The following is a 14,257-nucleotide window of genomic DNA, read 5'->3' as shown; positions in this document are numbered from 1 at the left end:
GCCCTCTACGCGCTCTATAAGTATATAGTCTTTCTCACTTCTCCCCCTCCATTTCCAGCTCCTGAACTCAGTCAAATTATTTTCCGAGAAAATAAAATAAAAGAAAATCACTTGCAAGTCCTTTTTCTTGGAATTAAAAAATTCTCTTGAAATATTTGCAGTTAATTTGTTGGTAAAATTCAGCCGAAAGATCCGTAACTATATCACGGCAATCTCTCAGTTTTCGCTACCTCCATTATTGCATATAATCCCATCTCTACTATATATCCGCTCTAAATCTCATTTCCTTTTTCCATTTTTTTATTAGAATTTTGGTTTTTTTTTTCAGTTGTAAAGTTCTAGTCCTTTTTTTTTCTTCTTGTTTTGAGATCTCTGCTCGAAACTCAGGTCTTACTGTACCTTTCTTTTTAAGCAGACGAATTGAGATTCAGGGTTTTGGGTTTTTTTGAAAGTTTTTAATTTTTTCATATCAAGTGAGAAAGCTGGCTATTTTTGGGGGGTGCTTTTCGGGGGATCTGTTGATCAGGTGGTGATCGAACTCTGATGAGACGCCGTCCAGTGGCGTTGGCTCCTTTCGAAGCAATGGAGAAAGGTTCCCCTAAGAATCAACAAACCCGGCTCTGTTTTTTAGCTTCTCTTTCAGCTTTTTTCTGGATTTTTCTTTTGTATTTCCATTTCGTAGTTCTAGGACGGAGCACCACAATTGAGGACTCGGTTCCATCGCCACCGTTCAAACTAGTCTCTCCTATCGTCAATGTCGAGTCCATCCCTGCTCGGGTGACCAAGGAGAAACCACCAGTGGTGAAACCCGTTATGAATACGGCGGCTGAAAAGGTGGTAGCTTATCCGTTTATGAGAGCTTTAAGGACGGTGGAAAACAAGAGTGATCCGTGCGGGGGAAGGTACATTTATGTGCACAATCTTCCTCCGAGGTTCAATGAGGATATGCTTAAGGAGTGTAAGAGTTTGAGCCTTTGGACTAATATGTGTAAGTTTACAAGTAATGAAGGGCTTGGTCCACCACTCGAGAATGTGGAAGGGGTGTTTGAGAATACTGGGTGGTACGCCACCAACCAGTTTGCGGTGGATGTGATATTCAATAATCGAATGAAGCAGTATGAGTGCTTGACCAATGATTCATCAATCGCAGCTGCAATATTTGTGCCCTTTTATGCGGGGTTTGATATTGCAAGGTACCTTTGGGGATACAATATCTCGAGGCGGGACGCCGCCTCGCTCGATCTGGTTGACTGGCTGATGAAGAGGCCTGAGTGGGGTATAATGGGAGGGAAGGATCATTTCCTGGTAGCTGGGAGGATCACATGGGATTTCAGGAGATTGACTGAGGAGGAATCTGACTGGGGTAATAAGCTTCTGTTTTTACCTGCTGCAAGGAGTATGTCGATGCTGGTGGTCGAATCGAGCCCTTGGAATGCAAATGATTTTGGGATTCCATATCCAACATACTTCCATCCTGCAAAGGATGAGGAAGTCTTTGTATGGCAAGATCGGATGCGAAATCTGGAGCGGAAATGGCTTTTCTCTTTTGCAGGTGCACCTCGTCCCGGTAACCCCAAGTCGATAAGAGGGCAGATTATTGATCAATGCAGGCAGTCCAAGGTGTGCAAATTGTTGGAATGTGATTTTGGGGAGAGCAAGTGTCATTCACCAAGCAGTATAATGCAGATGTTCCAGAGCTCCCTGTTCTGCTTACAACCTCAAGGAGATTCATACACACGAAGATCTGCTTTCGACTCAATGTTGGCTGGTTGTATTCCTGTCTTCTTCCATCCTGGCTCGGCGTACACACAGTACACTTGGCACCTTCCGAAGAATTATACTACATATTCAGTGTTCATCCCAGAGGATGATATTCGTAAACGGAATGTTAGCATAGAGGAGAGGCTTAGTCAAATTTCTCCTGAGCAAGTGAAGATCATTAGAGAGGCAGTCATTAATCTCATTCCAAGGTTAATATATGCGGATCCTCGCTCTAAATTGGAGACTCTTCGAGATGCTTTCGATGTTGCTGTAGATGCGGTGATCAATAAAGTCACTAAGTTGAGGAGGAACATCGTCCAAGGTCGTACCGAATATGATAACTTTGTGGAGGAGAACAGTTGGAAGTACGACTTATTAGACGAAGGACAGCGCGAGGTCGGAGCTCACGAATGGGATCCTTTCTTCTCAAAACCAAAGGACGAGCAGAGAGATCAATCTGCCGAAGCTGCGAAAAATTCTTGGAAGAACGAGCAGAGAGATCAATCATAAATGGAACTTGGTGAAGCAGCATATATAAGTTGATCTAAAGCTTTGCAGTCTCCCAGTGGCAAAACAAGAGTTCCTTGTAAGTGCCTTGATGTGCATCAACTATAGATGTTTGCCACCAGGCGTATCAGGCTCTCTTAGCCTTGTTTTAAACAAAAACATATATACATAATCCCTGCTCCAAACATAGTTCTTATATAGTTTTCTCCTTTTGAGCTCACGTATTTTTGCTTATTGATTCTTTGAAATGTTTTGTGCTTGTCATACAAATTCGTACAAAAAATAATAACTAATTACTGTTTTTTTTTTTTTTTTTTGCTTCAGTCTCTCTGGGGGTTTGGTAATCAGCTTTTGTGATTCCATTGTACCATTTTACTATATTCCTTTTGCCATGTCTGTTAATTATCATAATCTTATAGCATTTCTTAACTTTTAATCAGTTACGTCAAGTAAAATGGGGGACAACTTCCATTTTGTTCCCAAATACAGTAGTTTTTTGAGCATAAAGTTCCACTATAGAACATCTGCATTGCCTCAGGAGTCATTCATCGAATGACTATATCAGTTGTGCTGTTGGTGAAGGCAAACATGATTTGTTGTTTTTCACATGCCTGTATTTACATTTATTGGTTCTTGGGTTACATTGACCAGGACAAAAGAACAAAAATGCATCTGGGTGTGAGCTGGATGATGGCTTTAGTATTTAGATGAACAAAAATAACTGGAGCCAGCAAATCCACAGATGGGATGGATTTACAGGCTTGATGCTTTCACTTGGAACTTTCCCACCGAAAGATTTGGAAAGAAAATGATCATAAATCTGGGTTTAAAACTTTTGATTCAAATGTCGATGTCCAAAGCTGACACCATCACGGCTGAACCTCCCCATTGCTTCATTTGAATTGGACAACCGTGTTTTGGTTGCCACGTTTGCTACCGTATCTTTTGCTTTCCGAATCTAAAAGCAAAACATCAATCTTTTGTATGAACAAGAATTTTTTTTTTTTAAATTGAAAATTGATTTTATGGATGGAAAAAACACTCGTATGATCTTACCCTATATGGAAGTGGAACAACCTTTATGTTTGAATTGTTGTTTTCGAGATATATATTACATTGAAAAACTAAAGACTTTGAAAACCTATGTTGACTATTCCTAACATGTAATCAAATAATACAAACAAACAGAAAGCTGCAAAGGTTCAAACTTTGCTCAAGTCAAAATGCTTTTAACTATGTTGTATTTCTTTTCTGCTTTGGATAGCATGTCTTATTCGTGTTATGGTCGGCTTTGAGAGAATAGTGTTCTAGTTGGGCTTGCTTCTTTGCCTCTGGTTCCTTCCTTGTAACATTGGAGCTGCAAATTATGAATTGTGGAGTAAACCTTAGCTATGAATGGAGAAGCAACGTAAACATATTAAGATGAGAGATTATGAATTATGAATCTACGTACCCAATCCGGTTGCCTCTGATGTCCTCATGATTCTAAGCCTCTTCACGGAACTAACGAACAGCCTGAGTCGAACCAGAGAAGATTCATATGTATTAAGATAAGTGGTAAACTTTGATCCATATGCATCTCTATATCTACTTTTTTTTTCCATACGCATCTCTAAATCGACTTTTTTACTATCTGCAAATAAATTTAGCTTTAACTGATGTTATCTGAACTCGAAATTAAGGGCCAAGGAATCCATGTATTATAGGCTTTTTAACCTCTTCAAGGTGTTCACTTTATTGTCATGAAGCTCTCTAATTAAGCCCCTTTATACTTAAAAAAGACATAAACCCGCACATCGAGGTGTTCATACATAGTAACATACTATGGTGTCCCTAACCGAAGCCTCCCTCACAAGCTTGACAAGATGACCATCGACTTCAGGAAACCCTCCCACTTTGGTACCTAAACTCATTTTCATCTTAGTTTACCCCCAACAGAAAAAATTACCAATAACAACGTGACATGGGGCCCGTTCTCATTGGGTACCGGTATTTTTCGGAGTAAAATGAAATGAAAATGATAGTTCAAGTACCAAAATGGAACAAAAATTATTTGGGTACCAAAGTGAGAAAAATGATATAATTCATGTGCCAAATCATGATATAAGCCTTTAAAAAATGTCAAGCGGGTGAGGCCATGGTAAAAGTAATATGTAAAGTGAGTGACAATTGAAAATATACATACTCCCAAGGAACATCTCCAACAAGCATCCAGTCACCCTCTTTGTCCTTGTAAGTAAGTGCAAAGTCAGAAGATACATCCAGCAGTTTCGGAGGTCTTGTTAGTTTATTTGTCGTACCATGCTCCAGCGCCCTTGATCCTAATCACAGAAATTGTAACATTCATAAAAGAGAAACATGCAGCATGCTTCAATGACCATCTAACAGAATATCTTAAGAATGCAGAATCATTTTGTTTAAAATTCTAGTTATCAGTTAAGAAGTGCTCATCATATAGCGTACAGCATCCTGCAGACAGTACTTAAATAGGCACTTACTAGTTAAGTCGTCTTTTGAAAGTCAAAAGAAAACAAAATGAGGAAACCTCACCTACTTGACTAACACTTGGGGACGTTTCGAGAAACATATCTTCTAGAGTTTTAGCCAACTTCTCATAGGATCCATGGGCATTCAAATCAACCTTCCTTCCAATTGGAATCCCATCCATATTCACCTTCACGAAAAGAGATTTTCTGAGCTTAGCGTTACCATTGTTCTGGTAGCTGCCGATGGTACTCTTCTCAACCATAGAGGTCTCATTTTTAGGGTTCTCCATTTTTGAGTTAAACCCTTCAGTGGGAAGTTCTTTTGCTTGGTTACCCATGCTATTTATTCTATGAGTTTGGACAGGAGGCCACCCCACAAGTTGACTGTTTCAAATTCAAGGAAAATAAGACATGTTAAAAGGGGAAATATCAGCTAACATAATGTTCAAAAGCTGCCAATAAGTAATTAACACCTGACCACCACGACTCAATAGTATGTTAACATGAAAAAAAAAAAAGGCTTTCAGCTACTCATGAAGTACCAAAAAGGTTACTATAAAAGAATAAATGTACACTTTAAAACTGGTCTTGATGGCTACCAAACATGCAGTTTTGTATATAAAGTGGTGTACCGAAAAACTTCCCCTCGACTTGCTGGGAGTTGGTTTGCTCTTAAGACTTGGTGATTCAATTACATAATATTGGGGCAATCAACAGTTTTCTGCTTTACCTTGTTAGCAGAAAGATGAGCTGAGAGAGATAATAACCAATCATCTGATCAAAAGATCGTATCACCGACAAAGTGGAACATGTATTCAAATCAGAATTGTGATCTATCATCATTTATATCTTGAAGATAAGCAGATTCACTAAATAGTTTGTTTGCCCTTCCAAAATGACCCATCTTAAGGAAAGTGGAAGTACCCCAAATTCATACACAAACCTGAACAACCTAACAATTTTGTATGACCCCCAAAATGACTCGTCTTAAAATAGAGTGAAAACATCCCAGATCATACAAAATCTAGATTAACCTAAACTTCTCTATTTGGATGTTTTCTAGCTTTCTCCTGATCTTGTATTTATAGTACTAAAGTTCTGTAATTGATGAGACACATACCTTACAAAGGTAACTAAGTGTCACCACAGAATTTAGGAAAGCATATCAATTCAGGAAATATACCAAGAAGATAACCGTATTCAGGATATAAAATCCATGGCAGGGCCTAATAAAGTAATTGAATCCTGAAATTAGACCATACCTAAAGCCATTAGCAGCAGCCATGGAATCAGCAGTCCTCTTGATCTTAGCTGTGACATCAGCTCTACTTAAAGAAGATGATGATGAAGAAGAAGAAGAAGATGGAGAAGCAGCAGAAAAAACCAGAGAAGGGAGATCCTTAGCAGTCAAAATCCTAGCAAATTGACCACCCTTTGAAACATGATGCATCTTAAAACCACCACCACCACCACCAAGGCTCAACCCAAGACCCAACTCCAACTCAGACTGATCAGGGCATGAAGAATCCTCCGAGGACACCACCATGTTTTCCTCCCTTGACACAGTGGACACTGACCCACTTTCTGAACCACCATCACCAACACCTCCTTGCATTGAAAAAGAAAACTGAATTTCCTGGTTCTTAAACCAAAGTTTCAAACTTTTTAAAGGGCAGGAGTTAGGAGACAAGATAGAGAGATAAATTAGAAGTAAAGTTTGTAACTTTATAGAGAAAAGTAGAAAGCAAAGAGGGGAAGGGAACAAAGATGGGATTGAGGGGGATATAGAAAGAGTTGTCAAGGTACAATTTGGTGGGTATAGGGAAACCTGGAAAATCAAGAAAATGTCAAGTTGGGAAGGTGTTGGATACGGTGGTGGTGGCGCTGTTGTTTGTTGTCATTGCGTTGAGGGCCCCTACCTTGTCTGCATATATGCGCCTCCATTTCCATTAATATTTTTCTTTCTTTTTTTTCCTAATCTAAACCTTCTTTCCTTTAAAAGATAGCACACTTTGATTTGATTTCTTCCCTTTTGCTTTGTTTCTAATTAGATGCTATTAGTTTATCTCCCTGTGTTTGTCCATGTCTATAATAATAGATTTAAGATATTGAGAGTGATAATCCAGTTTAAGTTACTTTTATGATTTTCCTATATACTAATTTTTTTATACTTTATTTATTCATCATTTTATATTGTTAAAAACTGATACAAAATAATCAGATAATGACATGTAAAGTACACATGTAACTTATGTTAAGATACATGAACTCATTTTTAACCGTAGAATTTGATGAAATTTTTAATAAAAAGAACTAATTTACTTTTTTATCTAATATACAAGGACTAATTTACTCATTTATTAAGTAGAGGGACAAAATATAATAATTGTTTTGGATGAATATTAGCAAAATGCCAGAAAATGAAGTGATTAAATTTTTATTATCCGTTTTCCATTATTTTTAATTAAATCCGAGTGTTGTAATTTTATTTTAGGAAAGTTTTAAAAGAATGGTAAACTAATTTGCTTAGCGAAAAATGGGTACGTAAAATATAAACTAAACATCGTCGATTCTCCAACCGGCCACAATTTCAACCAAAATTGGCAGACAATCTTTAGAGAGTGAATATTTCTATTAAATTACCCTACAGCTTCAAGGATGGATTATTCGATTCAATTATCCGAAATTGGCAGTCATTTAACCTCAGCTTAATTCATCCAATATTTTATGAATTATTATTTCGATTAAATATTTTATACCTCATAAGTGAAGGTAAGGTGTAGAAAATAAATTTTAAATTAAGAGTTTATTTATTATTTGATATTTGATTTTATTTCAATATTTAGTTGGGTATCTGAATTTTTGTGTTAATTTGGTACTTAAATTTAATTTCAATATATAATTTGGTGTCTAACTTTTTTTAAAATTAATAATTTGAGGTTTTTATATTGATTAAACACTTAATTTCACTTACATATTCAATTTGGTATCAGAATTTGTTTCCCGATTAAGTATCTATGTGTTGAAAATTGATTAGACTATATGATGTTGCTTGCAGAGGCATACTAGATGGGCTGGCAGGGGTCTTAACCCTCTAAAATGGAAAATTTTTCATTTAGGCCATTTAAAATTTTTAAAATTTTAAGTTAATAAAGGTAAAATTGCACTTTGGGTTCCCTAAAATGATAAAAATGTAATTTAATTCTTTAAAAGTTATAAAGATATAAGCTATTAAAATGATGAAATAATATTTTTATTATCATAAAAATTACAATTTAATTCGGCTCTTAAAATGATTTTTGACTTCACCCCTGATTGCTTAGTCTCAATACTACACAATCAAACTTAATACCAAATTAGAATATAAAATAATATATTAATTAAAAAAATAACATATTTGTATATTAATAGGAAGAATTCCAAGATATGTTTGGAGAATACGGCCCAGGCCTGGACATTTTCTTAGATGCAAACGACAAGGGTGGGCCCCAGAACCAGAAGGTTCGACACGTGGCAAATGGACCCACCCCTCATTTGAAGTATAAACATCCAACTCTAAGCAAAATCCCCAAAGCACACGATTTTTGAATGAAAGACTTGGAGACTTGAAAAATGGAAAGGTATATTTTAAAAATATAACAGAAATTTTAATTTAATATAAAACATAAGCACAAATATGATTCTATTTTCTTTTAATAAAGAAATAAAATGATATTAATTAACGGGCATCAACCATCAATCAGTCAAGAAAAAAACAGGTTTGTCCTTCTGCTGTTTAAATTTTGAGGGGATGGAGTGATAGCTTTTGTCTGGTATTGACCTTTTCAGACGGTCCTGTCTTGGGATCTGGAGACATTGTCCACGCTTCCCTTTATTTTTGTTTATGTGGATGGGTCCCAGCTAAGACGCGATTAGTTACAGCAAAACTATGATTATATGTTTTAGCGCCCGTCCTTCTCGTTGCCGGACACGTGGTTGATCACCTTTTGTGATTGCGACACCTGCATTCTAGATCTCCTCGAGGGGGGTTGATATTTGTAACCATCATAGTTTGGTGTGGAATCGTGTTGATGAAGCCACTTTTCCTGTCATTTTTATGAAAATGAAATGATGTTTGTTTTGTGTTTTAACTTTTCAAGGTGATAATAAATGATGATTAATTTGTGTTCACATATTTCCATCTTCAAATTATATGGTTAATAATTCATGAAAAATCTTTTCTTTTTTTCAAATCTTAATAAAAATACATAATTTATTTTTAAGAACCACATCCTATTAATATATATTTATTTTGTAATTTGATTTTTCTTTGCTTGTTTTATTGAATTGATGTGTTATAAATACTACTATGTATATAATTGAAAATATGTAAAAATCGAAAAAAACATGTATTAAGAATCAAATTACATTTATCTATTTTATTTAAAAATGAACAAGTTAATCCTAATAATTTAGATCAAAGAACAAACTGATCATTTATAATATATGCACAGTATGCAAGCAATTGATTTCAACCAACTTTTAAAAACTTACTTATAAAAATATAAATGTTAAAAAAACATCGCACATTCTTTACACTGTTCTTTTGACACCATTATATATATATATTGAAATAGTCTTTAATTGATACCTATCAAAACTTTAAATAGAAGAAAAGAGATGATTTATTCAAAGAGAGTTGAATTCATGATGCATAAAATAAACAAATATTCACGAGTAAAACATGTGAAAAAGAAAACACGAAAACAGTTCCAATTGTAGAATTAATCAATACATTTATCTATTTTTGTATATGATATAAACACCATCTTCATCATTTGCTCAAACAAGGAAATCTGCAGCAACCCTTGCAATCTCAATTCTAGTCTATGTTGATTTCGCTCTCCGTTCTTTTCTTAAACTACACGTGCTTCATACATATCGAGTTATGACCTTAGAAGGAACCTCTAAATATAGGAAGAGGTTAAAGAAAAGAAAAACTAGACATATCCGTAACCCATACTTCTACCCGTGTCCGACTAATTTACTTACCAGCATTTCGAAAGAAGCCCTACAGTCCAATATTTGTACAAGAATGAAAGATATACAAAATCAAAATTACAGTACCTGCTATGAACTTATGATGAACACAACAGCAACAGATAGGTAACAACAAGAGTTGATTGAGATCGGAGGCCACCGGAAAACTAGCCTCTTTCATCGCCTACCCAATTGTTCTTCTCCTTAGGCCCAGTAGGGCCTTCCTCTCCATAGAGCTCAACTGGAAGCTTGATGAAAATGTTTGCCATGGAATACCGAAGCACCAAAGGCAAAATACTAATATCATAGACAATAGTTGGACCCCATTTTCTCATAAACTGCAACCAACCTGGCTCAGAAACAACTCCATCTCCAAGATACTCAGCTGCTACAAGTTCGTAACAAGTACTTGAATCTACAAAGAAATTACTACGAGCAACATCGTTTCTAATCCCAAGTCCTAGTTTTCCAGAACCCTGCATATAAGTCCCTGGGTGAGGAAAGGTTGCATGTCCGTTTTTTGATGAGTAAACAATAGCTTTATTTCCTTGTATGTACTCCAAATCATAAGCATTAACCCATACACCACCACTGTGCTGAGAAAAGTATATGCTCCAGAGCTCTCCAGTAAAGTTGCAGATACGGAGAGTAAAATGCTCCCAATCACCCACATGCTGACCAATTTTGCTAAGTGAATAATTCATAACACCAACCTTAAGAGTTGCAGGCCCATTAAAGGGGCAGAAAATCCACATAGCAATATCAGTGAAAGTCCCACCAAGAGCTGGCTTCACATGTACGTAAAGTTTAGCACTTCCTAAATTTCCTGATTTAACACTATTTTTCCTATCACCACTAGGCAAGTCTATCCAAAATTCGCCATCGTTTCTTCCACCACTCGGTAGATTTGACCCATCAACATCAATTGACTGGCCTACCGAGTCACCCTTTCTGAACAGAAGTGCTCCATTCTCGAAAAACCATGAAACAGAAGAAGGCATGTAGATCTCATCAGGATGGAAGAAGACAGTAGGTCCGTAGTGGTTTATTAGTGCATGAATCTGATCACAGTTTGGCATTGCATGTAGCGTAGGATCTAAATTCTTCAAGCATGCTATAGGCAGTTCTTGTCCAGGAACCCAACAGCTATTGCAAGAAAAAGTCCAGACAGAAACACCTCTCCCCAGCATCCCTCGATGAGATGGTCTTGTGCTCCAAACCTGAAACGGAAACTCTGAAAATCTAGTACCAACATCAAGTATAACTTGATAATTTTCACATCGTTCCGTCAGGTCAGCTCGAACACATCTCACTTTATCTAATTTGGGCTTCTTAGGAGAGCAAGTGACCAAATAACCGATGGACTTATAACCCTCAGGAGGCTGAGGCAACCAGAAGAAACCACAGCCTTGAAGTCTTTCCTCACTCCCATCATTGGAACTCCAAACTAATGTATAATCAACAGGCTCTCTAAGGGCTGGTGAGGCTATACCGGTGGAGATATGCGTGGATTCTGATTTGGAAGGAATTTCACGAGCAACAAGAACAAAACCTCTAAAAGGCTGGTCATTAGATTGACAATAATAGCCAAGGCTATAAAATCCATCAGGTATTCCAATTGGTTTATAAAATGTAACACCTTTTTTCTCATCCTGTGTATTGCTGCTCCAGATGAACTTAAATCTTGATACTTTAACAGCTTCAAGTTCTCCAAGATTTATTTTTCCCAAAGCAAATCCTTGACCTGAAAATTGAGACAGGCAATTAAGACATTACATGATAAGTCAAATTAAAAAGGCTAACCAAACTACATCACACCAATTGAACTTCTGGCTTGAATAGAAAAAGTCATCACACGTTTTATTTTATTGGCCTCTACTCTGGACAATGTGGAAGACCACATCAACAACGAAGTTTCAAAACCAGACCCTACAAAAATATATCTAACATGCTGATAGAAAGAGATTCCAGTCAACAATGGTGAAACAAAGATATTCTGATGAAAATTATAGGAAAGTGCGCAAGTTGCTGTGGAAAAAGAAATTGGTGTAACTGTAACCTTTTTGTTTAAATTGATAAGCAACTTTTAAAGATAAGTCAGTGGAGAAACAATCACAGAATGAAAAGTAATCATTAAAAAGAAGACGACCATGAATCAGGATTGGAAAAGGTCAATAATATTTCATAAACAGACACAATCCAGTCAAGCTTAGACTAATAAAATTAACAAAAAAAAGACAATACAAGCAACAGTTAAAAACAAGTAAACAAAATAATAAACAGTCCTAGAAATTAAAGTTGCTAATATTCAACCAAAACAACTGGAAGTCCTATCCTTGCTCAAAGGTTGTACAGTTCAGAAGCCTCTTATATACAAAGACTAGTTGCAGAGTTGAAGGGGTAAAATTATTTCAAAAGGATGATCTGCAAAAGCATGGTTCTGAAGATTTGTGGTGTATCAAAACTTATATACCATCTAAAAGGAGAACAGGAGAAGCATCAGAACACATGCCTTGATGGCAAGACTTCTCATTTAGATTCAGCAGTCTCTCATTCAATTTCCTTTTCAAATGTAGCAAATCAGCCTATAAATGAACTCCTTTGGTATAGCTACATCATAAATGAAGATGTCTTAGCGTGCTAATCCTCCTTTTTATTTGAGAAGTTTCTCTGATTTTGATCTTGTTCTTTTTTTCTGGTTTCTGCTTCTACATTTGCTACTCCTTTTACTTACAACAGCAGAGTTGCTCCTGCTGTCTTTTAAATATATCAAATTATTCAAGTATTAAACAATAACAAAAATTAGAACTGAATGCCACAATAAAAACCAAATTCCTAGGAACAAGCTGAATTTTTCAATTCATTCTATAAGAGGAAACATTAACCCGCCTTTGCAGTTCCCTAATGATCAATAAAGCCGTCTTCTCACATAAATTGACAACTTCACCAATATATTCATACACTGATAAAAAGTATACATCAGATCAGTCAGAAAATAAAAGGAGGGAAAAAATTCTAAAAATGCAGCCTACTAATAAGATGAACTTGAGCCCAGAAAAACAATGAACCAAAAAGAAAGCAAACCCATTAGCGAAACACACGAAACGAAGAAACCCCAAATTATAAAAACGCAATTTTTTTTTATTCTTTTTAGCTTTCAAGTTAAAATGCAGTACCTTGAGGCCATGGAGGAAGCGGGGCTCGAAGCGAGAAGGTTTGAGGCTCGGAAGGCGCCAATTGATCCGTCCTTTTCCTGTAGAAACGTTGGCACCCAAACATTTCCTGTTTTGATCTCAACAACAAGCTCTGCAGACGGAAACTTTTGGTGATGATGATGATGATGACGACGACGACGATGATCTCCAAAATAGTTGGCATCATTTAAATTATTCCCGAACTGTCAAAATTCGCGGGTCGCCTTCTTTATTCCACGCAATGCAATCATTTTCTTGTCCATTAATTATATCTTGGACCACTGTCGGTGTCATGTTGCTTCTCTTTCAAGTCTTCACGTTTCCACCTCTCTAACGCCACTTGGATTCTTTGTTTTTCTCTTCTTTTCCTTCTCATTTTCCTCAATAAAATATATATAAATAACTTTAATCTTAATAAGTTTTTATTTTAATTAAATTGGTTTCGAATGCTAAAACATGTTATCATTTTGATTGTAGAGGAATTATAAGTAATTTTAGAATTATATAAAAAAATAAAAATATTATTTTTTAAATTCCAAAATAAATGGATGCTATTTTTTTTATATTAAACAATTTTGATACCATAGGAGTCAAGGATTACATGAATTTTTTTCATCAAAACTTAATCCTTATCTTATCAATAGCGGTATGTTTCATAATTTAATCAAAGTTTTCAGAACCACATAAGTGATTGCATTGGTCAGATTATCAATTTTCAATCTAATTAGTTTATCTCGTTCAATTAAATAAATTATTAAAAATAAAAAATAAAAAAAATTAGCTCAACCAATTTTTTTTAGCTCAGTTCAATTAGTTTGCAAGTAGCTGGTCCAACTCTTTATTCTAGACTAATATCTCTAATAGTTCTCAGTCGACCGATTCTAAAACCAGCGAGTTCAATGGTATTTCCTTCCTGGTGGGAAATGAATCATACCTTAACATTATCTCAATCTTCATCTTAAGGCAGCTAGCTCAAGACCTTTTTTATATACAGAAAGTCGATAGAATAAAAACAAACTCCCTACTTGAGGGGTCGATTGGTGATTAGTTATGTAATGCATGGATGGGATAAATGTGTATGGGTCTCTAAGCTCATCAACATCTATGTAAATTCGGGCTAAGTACTTGAAATATCCGCCATAAGCGTCCTAACATGGAAGGAGTTGGGTTTGAAATACCGGGCTCATTGTCAAACTACCATGACAGACCTGCTTCGTATGCGAGTTAGGCAAGTACGCCAGGTTGGGCACGTATTCAGTGATGTTTCTATCGATGACTCCATTGTATGCA

The 14,257-nt window shown here is 36.0% G+C and overlaps 3 protein-coding genes across 3 annotated transcripts; 1 reads left to right on the top strand and 2 right to left on the bottom strand.

Moving 5' to 3' along the window:
* LOC107923988 (xyloglucan galactosyltransferase MUR3) lies at positions 1-2,575 on the top strand. Its single transcript, XM_016854228.2, has one exon. It carries the CDS (start codon positions 544-546, stop codon positions 2,269-2,271), a length of 1,728 nt encoding a protein of 575 aa, XP_016709717.2. The 5' UTR covers positions 1-543; the 3' UTR covers positions 2,272-2,575.
* A 714-nt stretch (positions 2,576-3,289) lies between these two features.
* Positions 3,290-6,839, bottom strand: LOC107923990 (auxin-responsive protein IAA11). Its single transcript, XM_016854229.2, has 5 exons — positions 6,017-6,839; positions 4,819-5,138; positions 4,454-4,589; positions 3,722-3,783; positions 3,290-3,625 (listed from the first exon to the last, which is right to left on the bottom strand). Exons 1-5 carry the CDS (start codon positions 6,367-6,369, stop codon positions 3,576-3,578), a joined length of 921 nt encoding a protein of 306 aa, XP_016709718.2. The 5' UTR covers positions 6,370-6,839; the 3' UTR covers positions 3,290-3,575.
* A 2,643-nt stretch (positions 6,840-9,482) lies between these two features.
* On the bottom strand, positions 9,483-13,330 carry LOC107924639 (uncharacterized). Its single transcript, XM_016855173.2, has 2 exons — positions 12,950-13,330; positions 9,483-11,517 (listed from the first exon to the last, which is right to left on the bottom strand). Exons 1-2 carry the CDS (start codon positions 13,152-13,154, stop codon positions 9,941-9,943), a joined length of 1,782 nt encoding a protein of 593 aa, XP_016710662.2. The 5' UTR covers positions 13,155-13,330; the 3' UTR covers positions 9,483-9,940.
* Between the last annotated feature and the right edge of the window lie 927 nt (positions 13,331-14,257).

This window comes from Gossypium hirsutum, chromosome D11 (assembly GCF_007990345.1).
Source record: "Gossypium hirsutum isolate 1008001.06 chromosome D11, Gossypium_hirsutum_v2.1, whole genome shotgun sequence".
Lineage (NCBI taxonomy): Eukaryota > Viridiplantae > Streptophyta > Magnoliopsida > Malvales > Malvaceae > Gossypium > Gossypium hirsutum.
This window is presented reverse-complemented; position numbering and strand designations above follow the sequence as displayed.

Coding starts and splice junctions, on each gene's coding strand:
- LOC107924639 (XM_016855173.2), bottom strand. CDS start 13,154: ATGATGCCAACTATTTTGGAGATCATCGTCGTCGTCGTCATCATCATC. Junction 11,518..12,949: donor GCTTCCTCCATGGCCTCAAG/GTACTGCATTTT, acceptor CTCAATTTTCAG/GTCAAGGATTTGCTTTGGGA.
- LOC107923988 (XM_016854228.2), top strand. CDS start 544: ATGAGACGCCGTCCAGTGGCGTTGGCTCCTTTCGAAGCAATGGAGAAA.
- LOC107923990 (XM_016854229.2), bottom strand. CDS start 6,369: ATGCAAGGAGGTGTTGGTGATGGTGGTTCAGAAAGTGGGTCAGTGTCC. Junction 4,590..4,818: donor CCCAAGTGTTAGTCAAGTAG/GTGAGGTTTCCT, acceptor TTCTGTGATTAG/GATCAAGGGCGCTGGAGCAT. Junction 3,784..4,453: donor GTTGGAGATGTTCCTTGGGA/GTATGTATATTT, acceptor GGTTCGACTCAG/GCTGTTCGTTAGTTCCGTGA.